The 24,269-nt window shown below is 30.2% G+C and overlaps 1 protein-coding gene and 1 long non-coding RNA gene across 2 annotated transcripts; both read right to left on the bottom strand.

Annotated features, from left to right (window-relative positions):
* Positions 1 to 220: 220 nt before the first annotated feature.
* On the bottom strand, positions 221 to 2,564 carry LOC149491999 (uncharacterized). Its single transcript, XR_016319186.1, has 3 exons — positions 2,326 to 2,564; positions 1,265 to 1,397; positions 221 to 531 (listed from the first exon to the last, which is right to left on the bottom strand). It is a non-coding gene; the product is annotated as an uncharacterized LOC149491999 (long non-coding RNA).
* Positions 2,565 to 8,059: 5,495 nt separating this feature from the next.
* LOC149491998 (uncharacterized) lies at positions 8,060 to 14,078 on the bottom strand. Its single transcript, XM_089716934.1, has 3 exons — positions 13,820 to 14,078; positions 8,551 to 8,693; positions 8,060 to 8,440 (listed from the first exon to the last, which is right to left on the bottom strand). Exons 1-3 carry the CDS (start codon positions 14,027 to 14,029, stop codon positions 8,344 to 8,346), a joined length of 450 nt encoding a protein of 149 aa, XP_089573060.1. The 5' UTR covers positions 14,030 to 14,078; the 3' UTR covers positions 8,060 to 8,343.
* Positions 14,079 to 24,269: the final 10,191 nt, after the last annotated feature.

Raw genomic sequence — 24,269 nt, 5'->3', positions numbered from 1 at the left:
CGCCCGTAATATAATTAATAAGCACTTAATTCGTATAAATGTTTACTAAGTATACTACAAGGGACTTAATCCTTTTAATTCCTTCATTTTTATATCTTGTAGCAAAATAATTTAGTTATTAAATATATATAACTTCTTTTGGTAGATATTAATCTCAATATAATTTCTTAAACATATTATAAAAAAAAACATAAAATAAAATGGTTCCATAACCCATAAGTCCATGGATGATTTAATTACATATTGGAGTCCTGTTCAAATCTTAAATACATAATAGAAATTAATTACTTTAATAGACTATAAATTTTCAAATTCATTTATTAAACATTAACAGATCATTTATGTATATTTGAGCAGATTCATGTAAATTATGATTGTATGAATCTGCTCAAATATACATAAATGATCTGTTAATGTTTAATACATCATACATATTCCAAAAGAAGTCAAATATACAATAGCTACATCAGTAGCATACTATCTACATCAAATAAAAATGATCCTCTCTTGGTTCTTTTTCCTTTCCTTTACCTGCGATAGTACAAAAGCAACTATTGCTAAGCATATGGCTTAGTGGTGTACTAATAAAAATGATAAGGAATGACAATTCATAAATCCACCATGGTAAAGAAAATAAGAAACAAAATAAATCAATACCATTTAAATCATCAATTCATAATATAGTCTTTACAGCTTTTATAGAGTCAATTCTGAGGGCCATCAGTGTCTAATGTGCACATCTAGACCTGCTATCTACAACCTCAATCTGTGATATGATTTCAACAGAAGAGGGAGCAATCTACAACCTCAACATGGAGGGAGAATTTCATGTCAATCATATATCATCTAGTGATGATATCCATGTTCAATCGATCGTAATATCAACTTCAACAAATGAAGTGATATTCGAGGTAATAACTATGTCTATATCAGCTGTAAGACTTTTAAACCAGTCCATTTATATAATAATATCAAAATCACAATGGACAACATTTCATTTTACAACCACTGCTAAAAACATTCAATCACGGCCACCCCTCATACTACAGGTATCAATTGGCCAACATCCTCCTCTTTCAAGGTATAAGAATCATAAAATTCATTTACATAAGTCATTCGGTCATATGCTTTCAAAATAATCTTTTTCCTCTTTAAAAACTTATGAATATAGTTATAATTCATAAAGCAAATCCATTGAAAATATTTTGCAAAATCAATTTCATTTTGTTTAAATAAAAGTAGGAAAGGAATAATATACACTAACCTGAACTAGATGGCTCCCCTAGCCCTTTTCCTCTAGTAATCACCCTCTCCTCAACTCCCTTTCTCTCAGCAGTTGTAGCATGATATTAATACTCACATTAAGATCATACTACACAATGTACACACATGCACTTCTATAAGAATGTAAATTAAGCATTAGAATGTAGTCTCATGCTTTTTCTTTCATTTTCACTATACTTGTCCAAGTGTTATATGATCTGAGTTTAAGCATGAAACACTTCATATCCAACACTTAACCACATCCTAGACACAAAATACTAACAATGAAAACAATAGAAGTGAATAGCATGCTAAATTCGTTCAAGGTTTATGAAATGCAGAATTTCAGCGTTTGAGTAGCTGGCATTGTGTTGACTATATCTTGAATTCCCCATATTCAATTGCCCTGAAATTTTGACAGCATGTTCCAAACATCTTAGGGTACTGTTCTGGAAAATTTCATAATTGTTAAAGCTCATTTGCATTTTTAAATGACATAATTATAGAATCTGAAGTTCAGTTTTTCTCATGCTGAGCAGCCTGCAGTGATTTACTTATAACTCCATTTCCTTTTATCCAATGGCCTTTAAATTTTAACACGACCTACCCAACATCTCAGCCTATCTCCATATCAAATTTCATAAATTTTGGAGTTCATTTGCTTAGTCAAATAGGTTAATTACAGAAGCTGAATGTCAGGCAGCATAACTATAACATGTCCAACAATGATAAGTTTATTTAAGCATTCTCAACTCACTTCCAGCACAAATTCATGCAATCCAACTCTTCTATTACTGAAATAACATCATAATATAAGATATAGCAGAGTCCATAGTTCATAGAATATCAAAACCAAACTCAAAATCATCCATCTTGGTGACTTATGCAACTTAGACTTTGAATTCATGCATAACTACTCTCAATCATCTTAAATCACCTTAAATCACTTCTCATCACTTCATCTTCACCAAATCAGATTACACAAACAAGCACCTCACTTCAAAGTTCATGGAATTCAAAAAGTAATCCATAGAAATGAAGGAGGAAGTGAAAATAACTAACCTTTTCTTAAGAATTACTTGAAAATTCTTTGATTTTCACCTTCTTTTTGCTTGGTTTTGACTCAAAACCCTCCTCCTCTCTTCTTGAACGGTTTGGCCTGCAACAATGAGTGAAGTGTCGTGGTTCTTTCCTCTTCTTCAATAAAATTATATAATAAACTTTATTAAAAATTCCTTCCATGTCCTTTAAATGCAAATTGCACTATAATCCTCCCTTTTGTTTTCCCTTCATCCTTTGGCACTCTAATCTTTTTAATCATTTACTTTAGTCCTATTAGGTATAAACCAAGTGTATTTAATATTCTAAACTCCACTTGGTAAAAATCGTACGGAAATTACCGTTTTTCAGGCTTTTCAGGTAAAATCGTGCTTTACCGAGAAGTCATTCATCTTTCAACTCATTTTTGATTTCCTTTAAGCTTTCACATGGATTTGTAAAGATCAATTAATGTTTCATTTAATTAATATTAATATCCTCAATCTATAGTGTTTCCCATTATTTTAAGTTTTCCTTTTATTCGGATAACCGAATTCATCGAAAAAGCTAAAATAGAAAGAACTACAAAATTGAGGTTGGACACTTTGTGAGGGTTGCAAAGCCTAAAGCGGACAATATTGACCAGGTCAGGGCTATGACAATTGGTATCAGAGCCGGCCCTGTGCCCTCTGGCCGGTGGTGGGGCAAACCTCAGCGAGGACGCTGAGTCCCCAAGGGGGGGGTGTATGTGGCAAGGCCAGTATACCTTAGGCAAATCCCACATCGGTTAAGGACGGGGTAAACGATCTATACATAAGAGGGGTAGCTTCTAACTTGGTTAGCGCGCTTTTGGGCGGGTTGCAAAGCCTGCCTGAGGGACAAATCCGTGAGGGTTGCAAAGCCTAAAGCGGACAATACTGACCAGGTCAGGGCTATGACACCAAATGCTGCATTGGGATTTTTAGAAATTTAGTAAATTAATTTATTCTTTGAATTTTCACTAAAAAGTTGCATGTAAATGCAGGTTAATGATCCAGCCATACATGGCTATATTGCCCTTGTGATAATTTACAATACATATACTCTATTGGAATACCTTCAAACTGGATTATCAATCCGAGCATGGTGGAATAAGCATAGAATGGCAATAATAACCTCAACAGGTGCATGGTTATTTGGAGTCTTAAGTGTAATATTAAAGATTTTAGGAATTTCAGATACAGTATTTGAAGTTACCCAAAAAGAGCAATCTACTTCCGATGCAGGTAGGTTTACATTTGATGGGTCACCAATATTTGTGCCTGGAACTACTCTTTTGCTACTGCACTTGGCTTCATTAGTTATGGGTTTATTTTCTATTAGAGATGGGAAAGGATTACCATTTGGAGAGATGTCGTTTAGCCTTTTGGTTTTGATTTGTTTTTGGCCATTTCTAAAGGGGCTGTTTGGGAGGGGAAAGTATGGTATTCCTTTATCCACAATATGTAAGTCAGTTATTATTGTATCTTCTTTTGTTTACCTATGCAAGCATAGCTCTATGGGTTAAGAGTTCATATATAATACTTCAAAGGCTTTGGTTTGGATGTGAAATAGGTAAATAGCCTTTTTAGCATTTGATCTTAGTAATGATAGAATATATGATTTCATTATAAATACAATGGAGGGCATAATAGAGATTTTCCATCGTTTTCATGTCATTATCGATTCACTTAACAAATATTTTATCTCATTCTCGCCAAATAAGCTGTCACATAATAAAAATTAGATCTTACATGCGCATAATCAGTTTTTCAATTAACCACGTTATTCGGATATATTCAATTACAAAATTTTGCCAATTAAGACACTAAATCATTATTTTTTTCGTGAAAACACCAAAATAGAAGAAGTAAAAGTTTAAACACTGAGTATATAATTATCCATTTTTTTGTACTCATAAAAACATCAAAGATCTCCAAATATGGAAAAAGAAAACTAATATTTGGTTTGTAAGAAAGGAATGGATGAGAATGGAAAGTTAAGGCAGGTTGCTGTAAGCTACTAGCTAAGAAAGGATTGGAAAAAACCATAGAAAGAAAATTCAAAATTTTTACTTTTACTTTATTGGAGTTTGTTTCTTTGAAGAGAGAAAATCTATAACTAGGTACATTGATTAGCAAGCTTAAAACAAAACGGTACGTATAACCAAGAATCAAAGTTTACCAAGTATTGGTTGCTAGTGATAGCGACTCAATCATTGTCAATGACAACAAGAATTAGCGTGATGGTGTAATATTATAAACCTACTTAATGTTTATGAAGTTTTTTAATACTACCTCTATTTCATTATATTTATCGCATTTGGAATTTCACGTTTTTTAAAAAATCATTAAATTTATTTAAATTACAATAAATTATTGAATAAATTCAATATATTACCTTAATTTAATACTAATTTATTAAAAAAACTATTGAATTGAAGTAATAATTATTAATCATATGCAAAAGGTAAACATGGAAAAAAACATTTAATATTCCTTCAAATTACAAAAGTGACAAATATTTTGGAATAAATAAATTTTTGAAATCTGACAAATATAATGAAATAGAGATAGTAATTTTCTCTTAAATATGAAAATAATATTATAAACCCTCATTTTTTACAATTTGAGTTTCTGAAATTGAGGTACTACCATAGAAGTTGTACTCAAACCGGTATGGTCTACCAATATTTATGGTGGTTCACATCTCATTTCAATATAATGCCATCCTATGAGTCTCATGTTATATGAACTAGCTAGTCATTTGTACTTCGTTTAGGTGCTCGTTAAAAAAGTAAAATAAGTCCCAGCCAAATAAAATCAACTCTCCAACGGGTCAATTAATTTATTTTTAAGAAAATTACCATTATATTTCTATGTAACAGTTAAATATAGTAGACATTAATCCCGTTAGACACTTTAATCATTCTGTCTATTTTTTTTCAGGTGTTTAGCCATCAGTCACCATAAAAAGGTAGTCAGATATGAGGAAAAAAAAATTAAATGACAAAAATAGCCCTAACTTTTCATCTCTCAAAAGCAAATAAAAAATAAAAAATGAGAAGTAAAAAAAGAAAAGAAAATCCGTATAATAAAATTTTTAACGTACTCCAATATTTTTCTTTTTATTAAAATTAATTTTTTTATTATTTAATAATCGCCATCATTATATGATGAAGGCATTGATTCCAGTTTAGAATTTCAACTCTTAATGGAATCCCAAACTCAACTCTATGATTCCTTCTTTCTCTCCATTCAATCATTAGTACTTATATTTCTCTTTCAGGTCTACCAAATCTAATCTCTCTAAAGTCAAGAAAGCTGATAAAAAATCCAAAAGAAATCTTCCAATGAAAACTCTGCTATTTCAATCTTCACTGATGATTTTGACGCGGTGCTATTTGAAAAGTCCGCCCGACTACTCCAAGTAAAATGATTTTTGCTAAGTGAGGCGAGACTGGATGAGGATTTACTGAGAGATTGCCATGAGGATGGTGAAGGAATTTGAGAGATTAATAAGAAAACTTCTGCTTGTTCAATAGAGTTTTTTGGATTTTCATTATGATTTTTGACGCATTGTTGGTAATCTGAACTTCATATTATTAGAACTTTTCTTTTTCTTTTTAAGTTACTAAATAAGTAAAATGATAAGAGATGGGTGCTAAAGCAATACAAATTAACGACATGAGTAATGAGAGGTAGAAAAGGAAATAGAAAGGTAAAACAGAGAAAGGTAAAGGTTTGGTAATTTTGATTTTAACTAGGGATATGTTTGTCTTTTCAATAAACGGCAAAACACTAAAAATTAACAGAAAGACTAAAGTGTTTGACGGGATCAAAATTTAAAGACATAGTCTCTCTTCGGCAAGTGCGTTTGGAGTAGTGTTTAGTGTTTTGATTGGATTAAAACACTATTTTAATTAATTATTGTGTTCGGTAATGTTACATTTATCCTAACGTTTAAAGTTTGAGATAGTATTAACGTTTTATAAATTTTTTATGACATTTATGCCTATCACTTGTCTTTATCTTGTTCTCTATAATCTTATCCTTTTTTACCTTTTTATATTAAATAGCTAATCAAACTAGTAAAACAGCTGAAATCTACTACAACAGCTGACATGTACTAGAACTCCTTAAATTGTCGAACAGACCAATAATCATGTATTTTGAAAAAAAGTAGGTCCTGATTAATGTATTTGACTATTATATAAGGACATAATAGTAATTTTTCTTTTTTTTTTTTTTTTTCCTTCCAAGCTTGTCTTTCTTTGTTTCCAATCATTTTCTATTTATATTTTTTGTAATTACAAGCTATGTTTTAATAAAAGCAATCAAATTCCTTGTACTTTACAAATAATAAAATATTTCTTTTACAAAGCTTTGATTAACTTTACTTTATCCGCATAATTTTAAAGCATATATCTATTAATCTAGTCTGAAAGTCAAATTTAGCGTGTATTCATTTTTGCAGACAATATTCTATATGCACCTAGCGCGCCTATAAATTTCAAATTCAAGCTGTTAGTCAGTTAAGAAGGTTGCTCCCGCTCAATAATTGTACAACAATTAAAATTAATATTAGAAAAATAGATTCGTTACAAAAAATAATAAAAAGAGAAAAATAATACCCGTAAAAGACTTCTCCACATAAAATAGGAAAACTTTTACCTAGCACGAGAATTATGGACAATAAAAAAATTGACAAATATACTTTTTATCTCGACTAGTCTCCTAATTAAGTTATAACAGAATGAAAGTGGAAGATGGAAATATATTATAATTTAATAAAATTAACCTACTATGTGTTCTTTTATTATCAAAATTTACTTTACAAACAAAAGATACTATAATTAAAATATTATTAATATTATTGCATAATAACTAAATATAATATTACATGAATAGAAAATACATTTGAAAACTAAAAAAAATTAATTATGTAAGTAATTTTTTCTTTTGAAAAGAGAAACTGAAAATGTCACTTAAGATCATTTCAAGTTTACAACAAAACAACATAAAAAAAAAAAATCCTAATTACATAAAAATTAAAATCCAAATAACTGCAAAATTTATAAATATAATAACTTCCAAAAAAATAAGAAAAAAGATATTAAAAACGCCAATTAGGTCTGGTCTAGTTAGTCTTTTCATAAATATGAGGAGTATGGATCTCAAATTGGAATCTCTTTAACTTTTTCACCAATTTGGTGAGTCAAGATGATGATTACCTGTTGTATGGTAGATGATGTTATTTTGGTTCATTGGGCCTCCTAATAAAAAATAAAAAAATAAAAACAATACTCAAAGAATAAAGCTCCATATTGGATGGAAAAACTATATCTATAATCTATGCTGTATATAAAAGTAGGAATAGGTGATAATAAAATTTCTTATATTATTTTTGTAAAATTTAAGATACTCTAAAATAACCTTAGTTATGGCCAAGTAAAAAATTTAACATATATATATATATATATATATAATTTGATTGGATATTTTCTTTAACTTTTTTTAATAGATAAATACATATAGATTATTAAGCATTTGAAAATTTAAAATTTTGATTATGATTGTCTTACATAATTTGATTGGATATTTTCTTTAAGTTTTTTTAATAGATAAACTAGCATGTTTCCATCTTCAGTCATAATACCATTTCTCAATTCACTTCAACAGTAAGACAACCCATTTACACAAACCCGTACCTGGGCATCTGGGATCTATGCACAATTAAGTGTTGCATGAAGTTCAAGATTGCTCCCATAAATTTGAATGTTACGACAGTGTTCAAACTTAAAATTAATAAATTAAAGATTATGTCCGCTAAATTTCTTTAAAAACCACCACATGGAATTATAGATGTTGGGCATAGCGTAGAAATAGGACAAAACAGAACAGTAGATATCTAACGAGCATGATCAGGCAATTGGCATAAAAGCATTCCAGAATCCATGATTCTAACAGCAAAGAACTAGATGTGCCAAACCTTCTTTGAACCGTTAGCCTTGAGCCAATTAACTTAAGCACGTATATCCTTAACAGCACTTTGCCAGTCAAGACCTTCCATCAAATGTTGCGCTTCAGCAACATCCAAGCCTATCTTTCCCCGGTACAAACTGAAACATAAAGTTAAAAATATTTGACATTAAGATGCGACAAACATATCTCGAAAACAATATGTTGTCATTGAAGTAAGATACAAAATAAATGATTCTCAGCTGCTTACTCAGGGATAAGCGCCTTATATCCAGGCTCCAATTGGGAGATTTTTACAGCATGGTTCTTGATCTCGAAATCAACACCCCACCATTCTTGAAGCACTACAATCCCAGGTGCATCTTCTTTGCCCACCACATATGTATCAAATGTCTAATAAAAAAAGATTCAAGAAAACGAAAAGAAAGTAGCACACCATCAATAATTTAGTTCCAATAAGCATTCAACCAGGATTGAGTTATGTTTGTGTGTGCTTTTTGATAGAGATAATGACAATCTGTCAATTTGTTATTTGTTATTTCTGATATGTATAATTAATAGTATGGTTATAATGTACAGATGGGTATCTTCAGAAATTGATTGAAACTCAAATACTTTCATGGTATCAGAGCAAAAATCCTAACTTCTCCTTTCTTATTTCTTTGTCCTTTCTTCACCATTCTTATTTTTTCTTCTTCCTTGTTTATTTGATAATGGCCGAGAAGATTCATCCTGCCACAACAATTACCAACATCAAAACTCATATTCCAATAATTCTAGATTATGAAAACCCTCAGTATTCTAATTGGGCTACCCTTTTCACCATTCATACATAAGTCCTTCGAGTGGTGACTCTCCTGCCACCGTCAGAACTGTTGCTGAACAAGCGCAGTGGGATCGAATCGATAGTATTGTTCGTCAATGGATCTACGGAACAATCTCTAATGACCTTCTTAACACAATTATTAATCCCCAGGATACTGCTTTGGATGCCTAGAATAGTTTGGCAGAATTATTTCAAGACAATAAAACTTCTCGGGCTATTCATCTTGAAACTGAATTTGCAAACACTAGTTTGCGCGATTTCCCAAATGTGAAGGCATATACTCGCCGTCTTAAGGTACTTGCTAATCAACTGGCCAATGTTGGTGCCAAGGTTTCTGATCAACGATTAGTGATGCGACTTCTAACTGGGCTAACGGATTCTTATGACAGTTTTGTCACAGTAGTCCAGAATAAGGTACCTTTTCCCACCCACCTTTGCACAGGTTCGATCTATGCTTTTTCTTGAAGAAACTACTAAAGCTGAGCGAGCTAAAGTCGATGCTGCAGCAGCATCTCCTCCTACGGCTATGATGGCAAAATCTCGTCCTGTTGAAACATTATCATCTAGTCAACAATCATGGAATCAGTCTTCTTATTCTGCTAGACCTAATAATCGAGGACGACGTGGAAATAATAGGCATTGTGGCCGTGGAAATTATTCTGGAGGACGTGGCAATAATTCTGGTGGTCGAACATTTCCACGAGGGGGTGGTTTTTCTCATCCATGGCAATATCCGTTTCTAGGAGTATGGCAGCCTTCTTATTATGATCAGCAATCACAGTTGCAGCAGTGGGCTGCACCTCCATGTCCTTATCCCTCATGGAATTATAGGCCTCTTGTCCCAGCACGGCAACAAGGAATTTTGGGTCATTCACCATCACAGCACAGTCTTCTGCTCCATCGCAGGCTTTCTATACTACTGCCTCTAGCAGTTATGCTCCCACAAACATTGATTAGGCTATGCATACTTTGTCGTTAAAACCGCCTGAGGAACATTGGTTCATGGACAGTGTGCCACTTCTCATATGACTGCAAATTCTGGTAATCTCACTTCTTATTCTAATTTGAGCCGAAATAATGGAATAATTGTTGGTAATGGTAGCACTATTCCAATTCATGGTCTTGGTCATGCATTATTACCATATACTAAACCCCTTTTGCATCTCAACAATGTTTTACATACTCCACATTTAATTAAAAATCTTGTATCTGTTAGAAAGTTTATAATTGATAACAAAGTTTCTGTTGAATTTGATCCTTTTGGATTTACTGTGAAGGATTTTCTAACGGGGGGCCACCTTCTGAGGTGCAATAGCACAAGTGATTTATATCTATTTACTGATTCTACATTCAATTGCGTTGGACCATCTTCTGTTCAGTCTGCGTTTTCTGTTCTTTCTTCTTCAACATGGCATTCTCGTTTAGGTCATCCTGGGAAAGATGTGCTAGTTTCTCTTAGGAACAATAATTCTATTTCTTGTAATAACGACAAGTTTCCATTTTGTAATTCTTGTCCATTGGGGAAATCTATAAGGCTGTCGTTTCATGCTTCTAGTTCAACTACAAATATACCATTTGATATTATTCATAGTGATTTATGGTCATCACCTGTTCCAAGTTCAGCTGGTCATCGATATTATGTCTTGTTTCTTGATGATTTTACCAAATTCTTGTGGACATTTCCAATATCACATAAATTTCAAGTGCTTAGTGTCTTTATTTCTTTCTCTAAATATGTTCAAACACAATTTGGTAAGACAATTAAACATTTACAATGTGATAATGGCGGCGAATATAACAATGTCAAATTTCATGATTATTGTATACAAAATGGCATAGTTTTTCAGTTTTCTTGTCCCTATTCCTCTTCTCAAAATGGTAAAGCTGAACGTAAAATTAAAACCATCAATAACATGGTTCGAACTGTTTTGCTTCATGCTTCTATACCTGCACGTTTTTGGCATCATGCTTTATCAACTGCCACCTATCTTCTTAATATACTTCCTAGCAAATTATTGAATTACAGGTCACCTACTCAAATGCTCTACCTTAAATATCTATCGTATTCTCATTTACGAATATTTGGGTGTTTATGTTTCCCTTTAATTCCGTCTGCCACCATTCATAAGTTAGAGCCAAGATCTAAACCTTGTGTATTTTTAGGATATCCTTCAAATCATAGAGGGTAGAAGTGTCTTGATCTGTCTTCAAATAAAATCATCATTTGTCGACATGTTAATTTTGATGAGAATCAGTATCCTTTTTCCAAATTACCTGCTGCTAACACTTCTGAATATGATTTTCTGGATGGTAGTTTAACACCACTACAGATACACAGGCTACATAATTCATCTATTTCTCCAACTACCAATGATGAGCCTTTACATGTGTCATCACCTGCTCCCATTATACCAACTTCACAACAACATTCCCCTGCACCTTCCAATAATATGACACAACACCATCCACCTGTCAATAATTCCCAAGCTCACTTAAATCCACCTGCACCTTCTCATAATATGACAACCCGTAGTAAATCAGGAATATTTAAGCCTAACCCAAAATATCAGTCTTATGTTGCTACTTCTTCGTCTATTTCCCCTATACCAACAAATCCTGTGTCAGCTCTAAAAGACCTGAATTGGAAAAGTGCTATGCTTGATGAATTTGAGGCTCTCATTAAGAATAAGACTTGGGATTTAGTTACTCGTCCAGCAAATGTCAATATTCTTAGATTAATGTGGGTTTTTCGTCATAAAAAGAATTTTGATGGTTCATTTGAGAGGCATAAAGCCCGTCTTGTAGGTGATGGCAGGTCTCAGCGAGAAGGAATTGATTGTGAGGATATCTTCAGTCCGGTTGTTAAACCTGCGACAATCAGAATGGTGCTTAGCCTGGCAGTTTCAAAGAAATGGTTCATTCATCAACTTGACGTTAAGAACGCATTCTTGCACGGTAATCTCAATGAGACAGTTTATATGTATCAGCCTTTGGGATTTCGAGACTCCTCCCAGCCTGATCATGTATGCCTGTTAAAGAAGTCTTTATATGGCTTGAAGCAAGCCCCTCGCACTTGGTACCAAAGGTTTACTGATTTTGCGGCAACAATTGGTTTTATTCATAGCACATGTGATCATTCTTTATTCATTTATCATAAACATGCAGCAATGGCATACATATTACTGTACGTTGATGATATAGTTCTTGTAACTTCGTCAGCTGCTTTAAGAAAGGACATCATTACTAAATTAAGTGCTGAGTTTGCAATGAAGGACTTAGGACCACTTAATTATTTTCTCAGTATTAAAGTTCAACGCAACAACGCAGGTATGTTTTTGACCCAACAAAAATATGCTGCTGAACTGTTAGATCGTGCCGGCATGACTGAGTGTAAATCGAGTCTCACACCTGTGGATACAACAGGCAAATTAAGTGCTCAAAGTGGTGAACCGTGTTCTAATCCTAAGTTATACAGGCAAATGGCTGGAGCATTACAATATTTAACTTTTACTAGACCTGACATTTGTTATGTTGTCCAGCAAATCTGTCTCTTTATGCATGCTCCAACTGAACAGCACATGAAGGCTTTAAAGCGGATACTGCGGTACATTAAAGGAACAATTCATTATGGTTTACAGTTATATAAATCATCGGCACATTCTCTGGTGGCTTACACGGATGCCGATTGGGGTGGTTGTCCTAACACCTGCCGCTCTACTTCTATATTTCTTGGGAATAATCTTATTTCTTGGTCTTCAAAGCGGCAACGTATAATCTCAAAATCAAGCGCAGAAGCTGAATACAGAGGAGTTGCTAATGTTGTTTCTGAATCTTGTTGGTTGAGGAATCTTTTGCTGGAACTAAATTGTCCGATATCAAAAGCTACAATGGTATATTGTAATAATGTTAGTGCAATCTATTTGTCAGAGAATCCAGTTCAGCATCAACGCACTAAACATATAGAGATGGATATTCATTTTGTGCGTGAAAAAGTTCAAAAAGGAGAGGTTCGAGTTCATCATGTTCCTTCTCGTTATCAAATTGCAGACATGTTTACAAAAGGTCTTCCGCGCGTTTTGTTTGATGATTTCAGAATCAATCTAAGTGTTCGCTCCGCTGCCCCTTCGACTGAGGGGTTGTGATAGCGATAATGACAATCTGTCAATTTGTTATTTGTTATTTCTGATATGTATAATTAGTAGTATAGTTATAATAGGACACTCCTGTATATAATGTACAAATGGTTATCTTCAGAAATCGATTGAAACTCAAATACTTTCACTTTTGTATATGCCATTAGAAACCCAAACTGCTGCTAATGTTTACATTGAATTATAAATTCCCATAATTTATTGTTCTTTAATATTTTAATTGTATGGCTAATGCAAGGTCAAGTGGTTACCCACTAACAGTCAATTTGTTAATTACACAACACAAGAATGATCCAAATGATTTCTCCTTCAAAATCACTAAAACTGCACAATCAATCCCTTTCAAAACAATGGGATAAAAAATAGAATTCTGCACTTTTAATCAGTATCCGAAAATCAGAAGAAAACCCAATTTCCAAGTTGATTGAAAACACAAACCTATTAACGAAAACCTCCCAAAACAAACAACCCCTTCCGCAAAAATCATTAACAAAAAATAAAAGAAAAAAGAAAAATAATATATAAAAAAAATAAAAACTTACAGTATCTTCTCTCTGGATTTGGATTTTCTTGAAAGGAGCAGAAGCAGAGTCAGCCATTGCACGAACTTGAAAGCGGGAAGCGGAGAGAGAAGGAGAGAGTGTCCGTAGAAGATAAGATGCAGTAGAGGGTTTAAGAAGAGTTGTCGAGGTGAAAATTCTGGAAGCCGATATAGATGCTAGCATTTCTTTTGCTGCTATATCACTCCACATCAACGTGTGTATTTATAGTGAAAAAATGGAAAAATGAAAATTATCTCTTTTTTTTTTTTGGCCTGGAAACGAATAGGGTGGCCATTTTCCGGTTTTTAGGTGGGAACGGGAACGGAAACTCTGTGAGAAGCTGAAATCAGTCCAAATTAAAATTGGGAGTCTACACATGATTTCGATTTTTTTCACGAACCGTGAACCGGCAGTTTTAAGAATCGGTTAGAACCGGTGGTTTTTCCAATTGACAATTCCACCGGGTTTTAATAACTTTTTTTTATTTTTTCAAATACCTCAAATTAACCTTTTTAACAACTATATAACGGTCAGTTTAAAGGGATTTTTGAAAATTTTATTTTTTGAATTTACTATAAATACTCCTTTTTATTTTAAAAAATAAATTAAGTTCAAGCTATTTATAAAAAAATCAAGTCTTTTTTTTTAATAAATAAATTAAGTTTTTTTAATTTTTTTTAAAGTTTTTTCTAAAAATTATTTCATAAATATTTAAATTTTAAATTTTCAAAAAAAATTCCTTAACTTTTGATTTTATAAAGCTGAAAAATCGACCAGAACCATTAATTTGAAACTGTTAAGAAATAGGAATTGAATCCATAAACATTTGGTTCTAAATCATAATTAAAACTGTCAATTTCTAGTTCAGTTTCGCTTCTAAATTTTTTAGAACTCGAACGGTCGATTCCAAAATCGAAACCCGGTATTCCAAAACAGTGGTCTTCCCTACCCGGACGCCCAGTACATTATAAGCAGGACATGGTACTCACTATTAATTTATAAATTTATAAAATAAATCTATAATAAAACTCTTATAAAATAAATAACTCTTTTTTTTTTTTTCACTTCACTTTCCCGTCAACCAGAAAGATGATTATAATATAGTAAAATATACGGGGGAATTATTGCAGAGAGGCAATCAGTGAAGCTGAAACTCAAAAGCCATAAAATGTTGAGGCTTTTGACAATGTTATGGTTTTTGACAATACCCAATTTTGTAAACGGTTCTACTTAACCGACATAGAGCAGACCCAATCATTTAGATGGGCTTGTGGTTATTGTCTATGTTTGAAGATGGGCCCCGCCCATAAAGTTTGAACAAGGGAAGATGTTATTTTTCTGGTTTAGTCATTTACATTGGTCGTCTTCAAATTTTGATTTTAAAATCCCTCAAAAAGAAAAAAAAAAGAATTTTAACGAAAAACAAATTTCAAGCTAAAATAAAAGGAATAAGAGATTGCTATAATATAATTATCATAAGTGAATTTCGTTGAGCATTTTTACTTATGTAAGGAATAAGAGATTTTGAATTTAAGTCTTCTCGACCACAAATGCTTTCAATAATTTAGTAAGTCTAAGAATGGACTACTCTTACTGTGTAGCCCATAGCCCATTGAGCCTTCTAATGGATCCAATAACCAAATAAATTTGTCCATGAAACATTATCACAAATATTAATTAACATTCATTTTAGTTTTTACATGTGTTGCTTTCATTATAGGTACTCGTTATATAATTTACAATTTTTTATTATTTACCAAAAATGATACTCATTGTTATTTTAATTTTCAATAAAAGACAATCAAATATAATTACTAGAAATATAAATAAAATTATATAGCAAAATTGATAATTAAATAAAATATTTAATATAATTTGATTTTTCTTCCATATTCATGTTCTTTTCTATATAATTTGAATAAAAAATGTATAGATCGAAAATTGGAAAAAACATTCATAACAATTAGAAAATTAAATTTTAGTATAAAATAAGAAATATTTACTTAATAATAAGAATAATAAATAACGATTTCTAATAAAAATAATGATTCTTTTATTAAAAAAAATAAAATATTGTGATTTTAATAAAAAAAATTTAGCCAACATGTGTGACCGAGAAAAGTTCAAAATTAGAGATATAAAATGGGCTAAATCATTGAAAAAAAAAATCCAATCTTTACTGTAGGTCATACTATGCATGACTTGTTTTTGCTATTGCATACCTCGGTGAAAAGCTTCGCATGATACTTAAAAAGACACATTTTAACATTACAACATTTTTAGCATACTAAATGAGATACAATTTTGTAATGCATTTCACAATCATTTTATTATACAATTTTGTTATTTTTTAATGATGTTATAAAAGATTATTTTATTATTTAATATTATTTCGCCCATCGTGCGCATGGTTTCTAACATTAGTAATATATAATCCCTAATTAAGATGAGACAAAACTTTTACAATAAAATTATAATTTTAATTAAGATATAATAAACCTTTTAAAATAGGCGCAATTTAAAAGTTTCAATTAGTATAGAACTTCTCAATCAGGTATATTAAATTTTTCATGTTGTTAAATTTATAATTAATTTATATATTGTTAAAAAAATTCATTTTTAATCAATAGAATTTAGATTTAAATAGAAAATCAATATAACCAATCAAATTGAATTAATTTATTATTTTAATCATAAAATTAAAATCTTTAAAGATATTTTTATCCGTCTCTAAATTTAGCGAGAGCATTTTTGATAATTTTAATATTTCCCTCCCTATCTCATTATATATATATATATATATATATATATATATATATATATATATATATATATATTAATTACAGATTTTTTTTAAAATTAATTTTAAAGATATGTTTACTATATTTACAAAATAGTTAAAATTGTATTTTTATTAGGTGTTATAAGATTAACTCAAATTTCAAAACTTTTAAATAAATGAATATTGTACTTTCCAAGTTCCATATCCATCTACACACACCGCTGCAGTCCTACCCATCACTTTGCAGCAGCAACGTATTCAAGTGTGTCTTGAATTACAGGCTTCTAGACTGATATGACCTTGCCATCCTCATTTTATATTAGAGACAAACGACTTCATCCACTGGGAGGAAACAATTGTCATTTTCTATACTAAAATACAGAAATCTGTTCTTGCTTAATCTTTTATTCTTTTGTCATTCATTTCCATGGATACCTCCAAATTAGCGGCTTGCAGAATGTCCCTTGCCAAATTAAGAAAACTATTGCGTGTGTATGACAAAAACCCTGCTGTGTAAATTTGACCCTAAATTTTAATCGATTTTTTCTGTGATCGTAAATTTTGTAGAGCTTTAATTGTTATTTTGTATTTTTATTTTTTAATAATAATTATATAAATAACTTTATAAGTTCAATCATTATCATGTATTTATATTTTATTATTTTATTAATAAATAATAATTATTAAAATATAAAAATATAAAATTATTATAAATCCCCAAAATTTGAGAGGACACAGAGAAAATCTTGAACACGTATGGTCAAGTTTATGCATAAGGCTTATAACAGAATCCTAATCAGTTCAAACATCTATGGGACGTCATCCCTTATGTCATCACTTTCCTTTCTTTTCTTTTCTTTTCTTTTTTTTTTTTTTTTCTTGAAAGGCCCATCTAAACTTTAAAATTTAATATCCTTCTTTTATCTATTAAACCTTATAATTTAATAGAAGTAAATGGTAAAAATTTAGTAATACATATTAAAGTTAATCTAATTACATATATTAAAATATAAAAATTAGTGGATAGTTAATGTACTACTACTCCAATGTTATCCTTGTTGTGTATCTATTAGTGTATAATGAGAATTTAAGTGGTTGACTGTTATATGTATTTTCCTTAACATTTTAATTAAGTATGATCAAAATTAATTGTAGTTATTATGATGTGTTGGTGCATCTTTACAAAATTGCTATAACTTTGTGAAGCAGCGTGTTCTGTATTTCTTATGTTAACCAATAAATAAATAATACTCATTTTTAAAACATTTATCTCAAATTTTTTTTGAGGGCAAAGGATGGAAAGAGAGGCTAAATCAGTCAATACAGAATCAGATTAGAAACAAGCCCTATGCTTTTGATTTTCTATAATGTAAGATACGCAAAATACCTAATAGATAGTGAAAATAAACTAAAATAAATATTGGGTTTATTGACAATATTTAAGATTATTGAAACTTACTATTACCTCCTTTCTGCTCCATATTTTGTCACATTTGGAATTTCATGTTTCTTTAGAAAATCATTTAATTTGTTTAAATTATAATAAATTATGAGTAAATTGATTATATTACCCTTAATTTAATACTAATTCTCTAAGAAAATAATTAAATTGAAGTAATAATTATTTATCATATATAAGGGGTAAACATGAAAAAAAATGTTTGTTACTTCTTAAAACCACAAATATGATAAGTATTTTAAAATAAATTATTTTCTCAAATGTAACAAGTATTATGGAACAGAGATAGTACTAAAATTAGAAATTAATACTCCCTACATCTACAAATAAAAATTATTTAAGATTTTTGCATGGTGATTAAGAGAGCAATTAATTTTTCTTACTACATCTATCTTATAATATTTTTCACATTTGGAATTTCACGTTCCTTAAGAAAATCATTAAATTTATTTAAATTACAATAAATTATTGAGTAAATTAACTATATTATCCGTAATTTAATACTAATTTTCTAAGAAAATGATCATATACAAAGGATAAACATGGAAAAAATAGCGTTTATTACTCCTTGAAAACATAAATGTGACAAGTATTTTGGAACAAACTATTTTTTCAAATTTGACAAGTATTATAGAACAAAGATAGTATATTATAATAAAAATTTATTAATTTGACTAAATTATCTTTTATCTCACGTCATTAATAGTTAATTATATTTAATATATATAGGGGTAAAATTGAAAAAAAAATTACTCCCTAATATTCTCAAAACAAGGTAAATTGATGTACATAAAAAAAACTGCAAGACGACTTGGTATATTTATGCACGGAAGGAGTAATATATAGTATTCATAATAATTGGTCTGGTTGAATATTAATAGTGGATTGATGATGCTACTAAATGCTCATGTCCACTAGCTATGAAAGGATCGAAAACAACCTTAGAATGAAAATGCAAAGACTTTTCATTGTATTGGAATTTCTGTCTTTAAAGGGAGAATTGCTTAAAACAAAAGGGGGCCTGTACACAGAATCAAAGTTGGCCAAGTTTAGATCTAATGATAGTGACTCGATCCTCATCAACCACATCAAAAGTTAAATTTCTAAATTAAATTATCTTATATGTTTTGTTGTAAATGCTTAAGTTGATTGAAGATATTGATAATTTAGTTTTTTTTTAGGTTTATATATATATTTTTTATTTTAATTATCCAGCATTTGAATTCCACTGACTCGATTAATTCGGAGATAGACCTATAAAGGAAGCTCTTTACTTTGAATTTATACTCAAACCTTTGATTAAGGGAGAATGGATCTCTACTATCTCATCTCACCCTTCAAGGGTTCTAAGTTTATATATTTTAATACATAATTTATCGTTTAATTTCATTCTTCAATTTGACTATCTAATTTCATTAAGCATGATTGTATGAAGAGAGAAAAGAGATTCGGATCTTAATAAACCAAAGGATGAAGGTGAGTGTGACAATGGATCTACTGCTCTTGATTGGATTAATCGTTGAAGTGCCTGTGAACTCTAGCCTTTGATCAGTTAAGAAGTGCCTTTTTGCAGCTGAATTATTTAACTTAAATATACTTTCAATAAACTCTAACAAAAATTTATTGTTTTACTTTACTTTTTATGATTTAAATTTTTAACTAATATTAGTTAGGATGTTTTAAACATTGAGTTTTTTGTTAACCATAATAGAGAAGTCCAACGAAATAATATTTTATTCATTAAATCGGGTACAATCTGGAATTAAAGCGTTATCGTGACTAAAATTGAAGTTCTGGATAGTAAGAGAGGAAAATTAGATTTAGGATACAATTAAAACTATCCACAAAGTTTGAGATTATTTTAATAATTTAGCCTCATAATTTATGAGGGTCTTTTAGGCTTCATTTGATTTAACGATTCATATCAGGTGATAGTTGATAGTTGATAACAGTTGTTGATAGCTGATAGCGAATGACTGATAGCAGTTAGTTAATCATTATCCATGTTTGGTAAAATTTTGGTAGCAGTTACTTTTAAAATATAAAATAATTATTAAAGGCATTTAATTATTTTTATATATTATGATATAATGAATATATGTATAATTTTTAAAATTTAAAGTGAATATATTATTTTTATTTTAATATATTATATAAATAAAAATATTAATTAAAATTTTAAAATAATATTTAAAAATTTTATTTTTGAATAACTATAAAAAATATCATAAAAAATATTAATTTTAAAAAATTATTATTTACAACTATTTTGATGAGGTTAACGTAGTTTAAAATAATATAAACAAATGCTTATACAAAAAAATTCCATAATATAGCTAATGGAATCAACAGTGATTGAGACTTCTATCAGCTATTGATTGTCGATTAAAAAGCTTATCAAATATCTACTGTGTAGCTGCTGAATAAAAAATAAATATCAACTAAATTAGTTGGACTAAACGTCCTTTTGTTAAAGTCTTTGCTTAGTTTACTCTTATTTATTTATTGGTCCAACTTGATTAGATTGAACTTGACACTTATTTTTTATTATTTGATTTTTGCCACATGGAATCGTAAATGTTTCAAAGCTTAAATCGATAAATAAAATTGAGATTATGGTTAAAGCTGCTATTAAAAACCGAAATAACTAGTTATAGTCGGTATTAAGGAGCTAACAGAATTTTTTTTTTTATAGATATACTCGTTAGGGAAAAACACTTTCCTAAGATAAATTTTTTGATTTTGGTTCAAATTTGGTGTGAGGCACTATTGCTCTTACATTGTCAAATTAGGGTGCAATAGTAAGACAAGAAACAAAATAAAAGACGATGTTACCCTCCATTTCTCTCAATCACCATCTCCCCCCTCTCTCTGTCTCTCAAACTCCAATAACATGATATTTTATTGGCCCTCTAAGTAGGAGTGGCCACGGATTTGGAACCGTTGGTTCGGTTTAAGAAACGAACCGAAAATTGAAAATTTCTATTTTGGTTTGAAACCGAACGGTTATGGTTTTGATTTCGATTCCTCAACGGTTCCAAAATTAATGATCCCAATTAGTTCTTCGATTGATTTTTCGACAAATCGTGTACTTATAAAATTAAAAATTAGGGAACATTTTTTTTGTTAAAAATTTAAAATTTAAATATTTATGAAATAATTTTTAGAAAAAACTTTAAGAAAAATTAATAAGGGCTTAACTTAATTTATTTGTTTTAAAAAAAGGACTTGAACTTTTCTTTTCTTTTAGAAAAATGGCTTGAACTTAATTTATTTTTTTTAGAAAAATGCTTGAACGTAACTTATTTTTTTTAAATGAAAAGGGTATTTATAGTAAACTTAAAAAATCAACTTTGCACAAATACCTTTAAAACTAGCCGTTATATAGTTGTTAGGAGGGTTAATTTGAGGATTTCACAAAAATATTTGAAAAAATAAAAACATTTATTGGAACTAGATGAAATTGCCGGTTCCGATAGGTTCTTGAAACTGCCGATTCACAGTTTCTCAAAAGTTGGAAACGGAACCGAACCACAGATTTTCGGTTCTGATTCCGGTTCCTCACGGTTTGAAACCGACAGTTCCGGTTTCAAAAACCGTGAAATGGCCACCCCTACCTCTAGGTTCTTTAAGTGTCTTTAGCAATTGACTCAAAGACTAGGGATGTCAATTTTATCTGACCCGGTGGATATTCGATTTGATCTATTCTAGCAGATTTAGATAGTGAATAAACGAGTTTAGATCAGATTTAGGTAATATTTTTACTACCCATATTGAGTTCGGATTTAAAGACTCGGGTAACCACTACCATTAATTGTTTAATTAATATTTTAAAAAATATTTAAAATAATATTTCTTAAAAAATTATATATAAACATTTTTAATTATATTTAGTTTAAAATAATATTTAATTATACCGAATTAAATCAATTTGATTCAGTTATTTCAAACTAGATTAGCTATTTGGGCTTAAAAAAATAAATTTTGTTAATTATATTTGATAACCGAATCAAAATCTGAAAACCAAATGGTTTTATATATTCAAATCGATCAACAATTAAATTTCTAAAATAAGTATTCAAAACACACCGGAGTGGGTCAGTTTAGTTCAATTTTAAATTAGAAACCAAGATTTGCTTACCCATACACAAAATCTATCAAACAAAACGGAGCATATAAAAAAAAAAAAAAAAATCCAACAATCTGCTAAGTCAGTGAACTTTAGAAACTAAAACAACTCGCTTTGAGAATTGGATAGAATAATCAGAACCCATAAATTAATTAAAGAATTATAAAAAAATAAAGAAATTAGAAAATGAAACAAAAGAAAAGGAAGAAAAAGACACTAAAGTTTACACTAATAGAACGAGAGAGAAACGAAATTGATTTTTAATCACCTAGATTCTTCACATGTTGGGCAAAAGAATTACTTATTTCATCACTAATTACTTGGTTTATCACAACATAACATGGTCTTCTCTCAGCTGCCAACTTTGAATTGGGACATCGTAATCATGGTTAGAGTTCAGACGATTTTGGTATTGAAAAGTACGAAATTTGACATCACAAAGTAGAGATGGAAAAAACCAAAGACAAAGATGATTGAGGAATCTGATCTTTTACTGGTTGTCTTCAATCCGTGCTGACATCTGAATCAGCCAATGGCGACACTTCGTTCTTGACTCTTAGAGTATCTTTTCACATGTCCACAAGTTTGGTTTGGCTTCTAGGCGTCGCAGTAGCGAGTGAAGAATTTTCTCCCTTATCAACTCAATTATTCTCATTAAATTAATATATATTTTTTATAATTTCTTAAAATTTACAATTTTAATATTTGAGATTTTTAATAACTCAATCCTTTAATCTTCGTAATAGTTAAAACTAAAATGTTATTTTATCACACTTTAGTCTTCAATATTTTGAATTATCTTACATTTTAATCTAATTAATTATGTTTTTAACACAAATTATTAAACTATAAAATATTATAAGTCCTAAAAATTTCTCTTAAAAATTTATATGATTATATAGATTCTGCCTTCAGTTTTAACTGTACATGCCAATCCAATGCTGAAAGTAATTATTGGTAGTTGGTAGCTAATAATTAATTGCGGTTCAAAATGAAGGTTGTTAGGTAAATGTTTTGTTGCAGTTAAATATAAAATGACTTTTAAAGATATAAATGCTTTTATATATTATTAGTCTTTGTATGATGTGCATTGTGACATCCCGACTCAGCAAAGCAATCCTAAGAGGGCGGGTAGAGCGAAGCTCCTGGTTAGCTTCTAGGATGGCAGGCTAGCTAGGGTAGTGGAATGCGGGATACAGGAATGAATCGAATCATATATCGAAAAGGGGGAAACTAATCATTAGAGGGGCCTTTTGGTGTAATGGCTGGAGAGTTGGAAGAACTCCAGGGTTAAGCATGCTCGCTTAACGGAAATCCTAGGATGGTTGACCTCCTGGGAAATTTTCCATTTCACCTGCGGGACAAAACCGTGCGGGTCGGGCATGCGGGGACTACACTGAGGTGTAGGGCGTCCGTGGACTACACCAAAGCAGACAATTCCTCTGGTGATTAGAGTCGGGGCGTGACATGCATTGTATGTTGCACGTTGACAATGCGCGTTATATACTCATTTTTTAAATCTATATAATGTTAAAGCATAAGTTTTATTTATAGTAAAAAAAATACAAGTGACTAATTTATATTATATTTTGCTATACAAATTATTTGTAATATTACTTCTTATGTATTTAATTCTATTTTTCCCGAGACCTATCTTTTAGTTCCTAATTTATAAATGTAGATATTTAAAATCCTAATAGGTGCCTGAAAAGAAAATTAAGCCATCACTCAATCTCCAATTTCATACCCTCAACCCCAAATTAATATCTATATATAACTATAATGAAAAATAATAATAAATTATTTTTTACTAAAAGAAATAAGAAGATGATATAAATTGATAATGAAAATCACTTTGAGTACAGTGGTATTATTACTCATCCAGTGTATCAAAGAAAGGAATATATGCACATACACACAAATTTTTAAAACCCCAAAAATGACCTAAACAGAAATATATAGTTCTCGTTTTTTTTTTTTCAGTTTCCTAAACACTAGTTTATTTTAAGTGAAACAGATTTATAATATAAGAAAAAAACTATAAAGAAAACTAAAAATGTTTAATCATCAATAGACCATC

The sequence above is a fragment of the Jatropha curcas genome, unplaced genomic scaffold (genome assembly GCF_041381405.1).
Source record: "Jatropha curcas cultivar XTBG-Jc1 unplaced genomic scaffold, XTBG_Jcur_1.0 HiC_scaffold_179_pilon, whole genome shotgun sequence".
Taxonomy (NCBI): domain Eukaryota; kingdom Viridiplantae; phylum Streptophyta; class Magnoliopsida; order Malpighiales; family Euphorbiaceae; genus Jatropha; species Jatropha curcas.
This window is presented reverse-complemented; position numbering and strand designations above follow the sequence as displayed.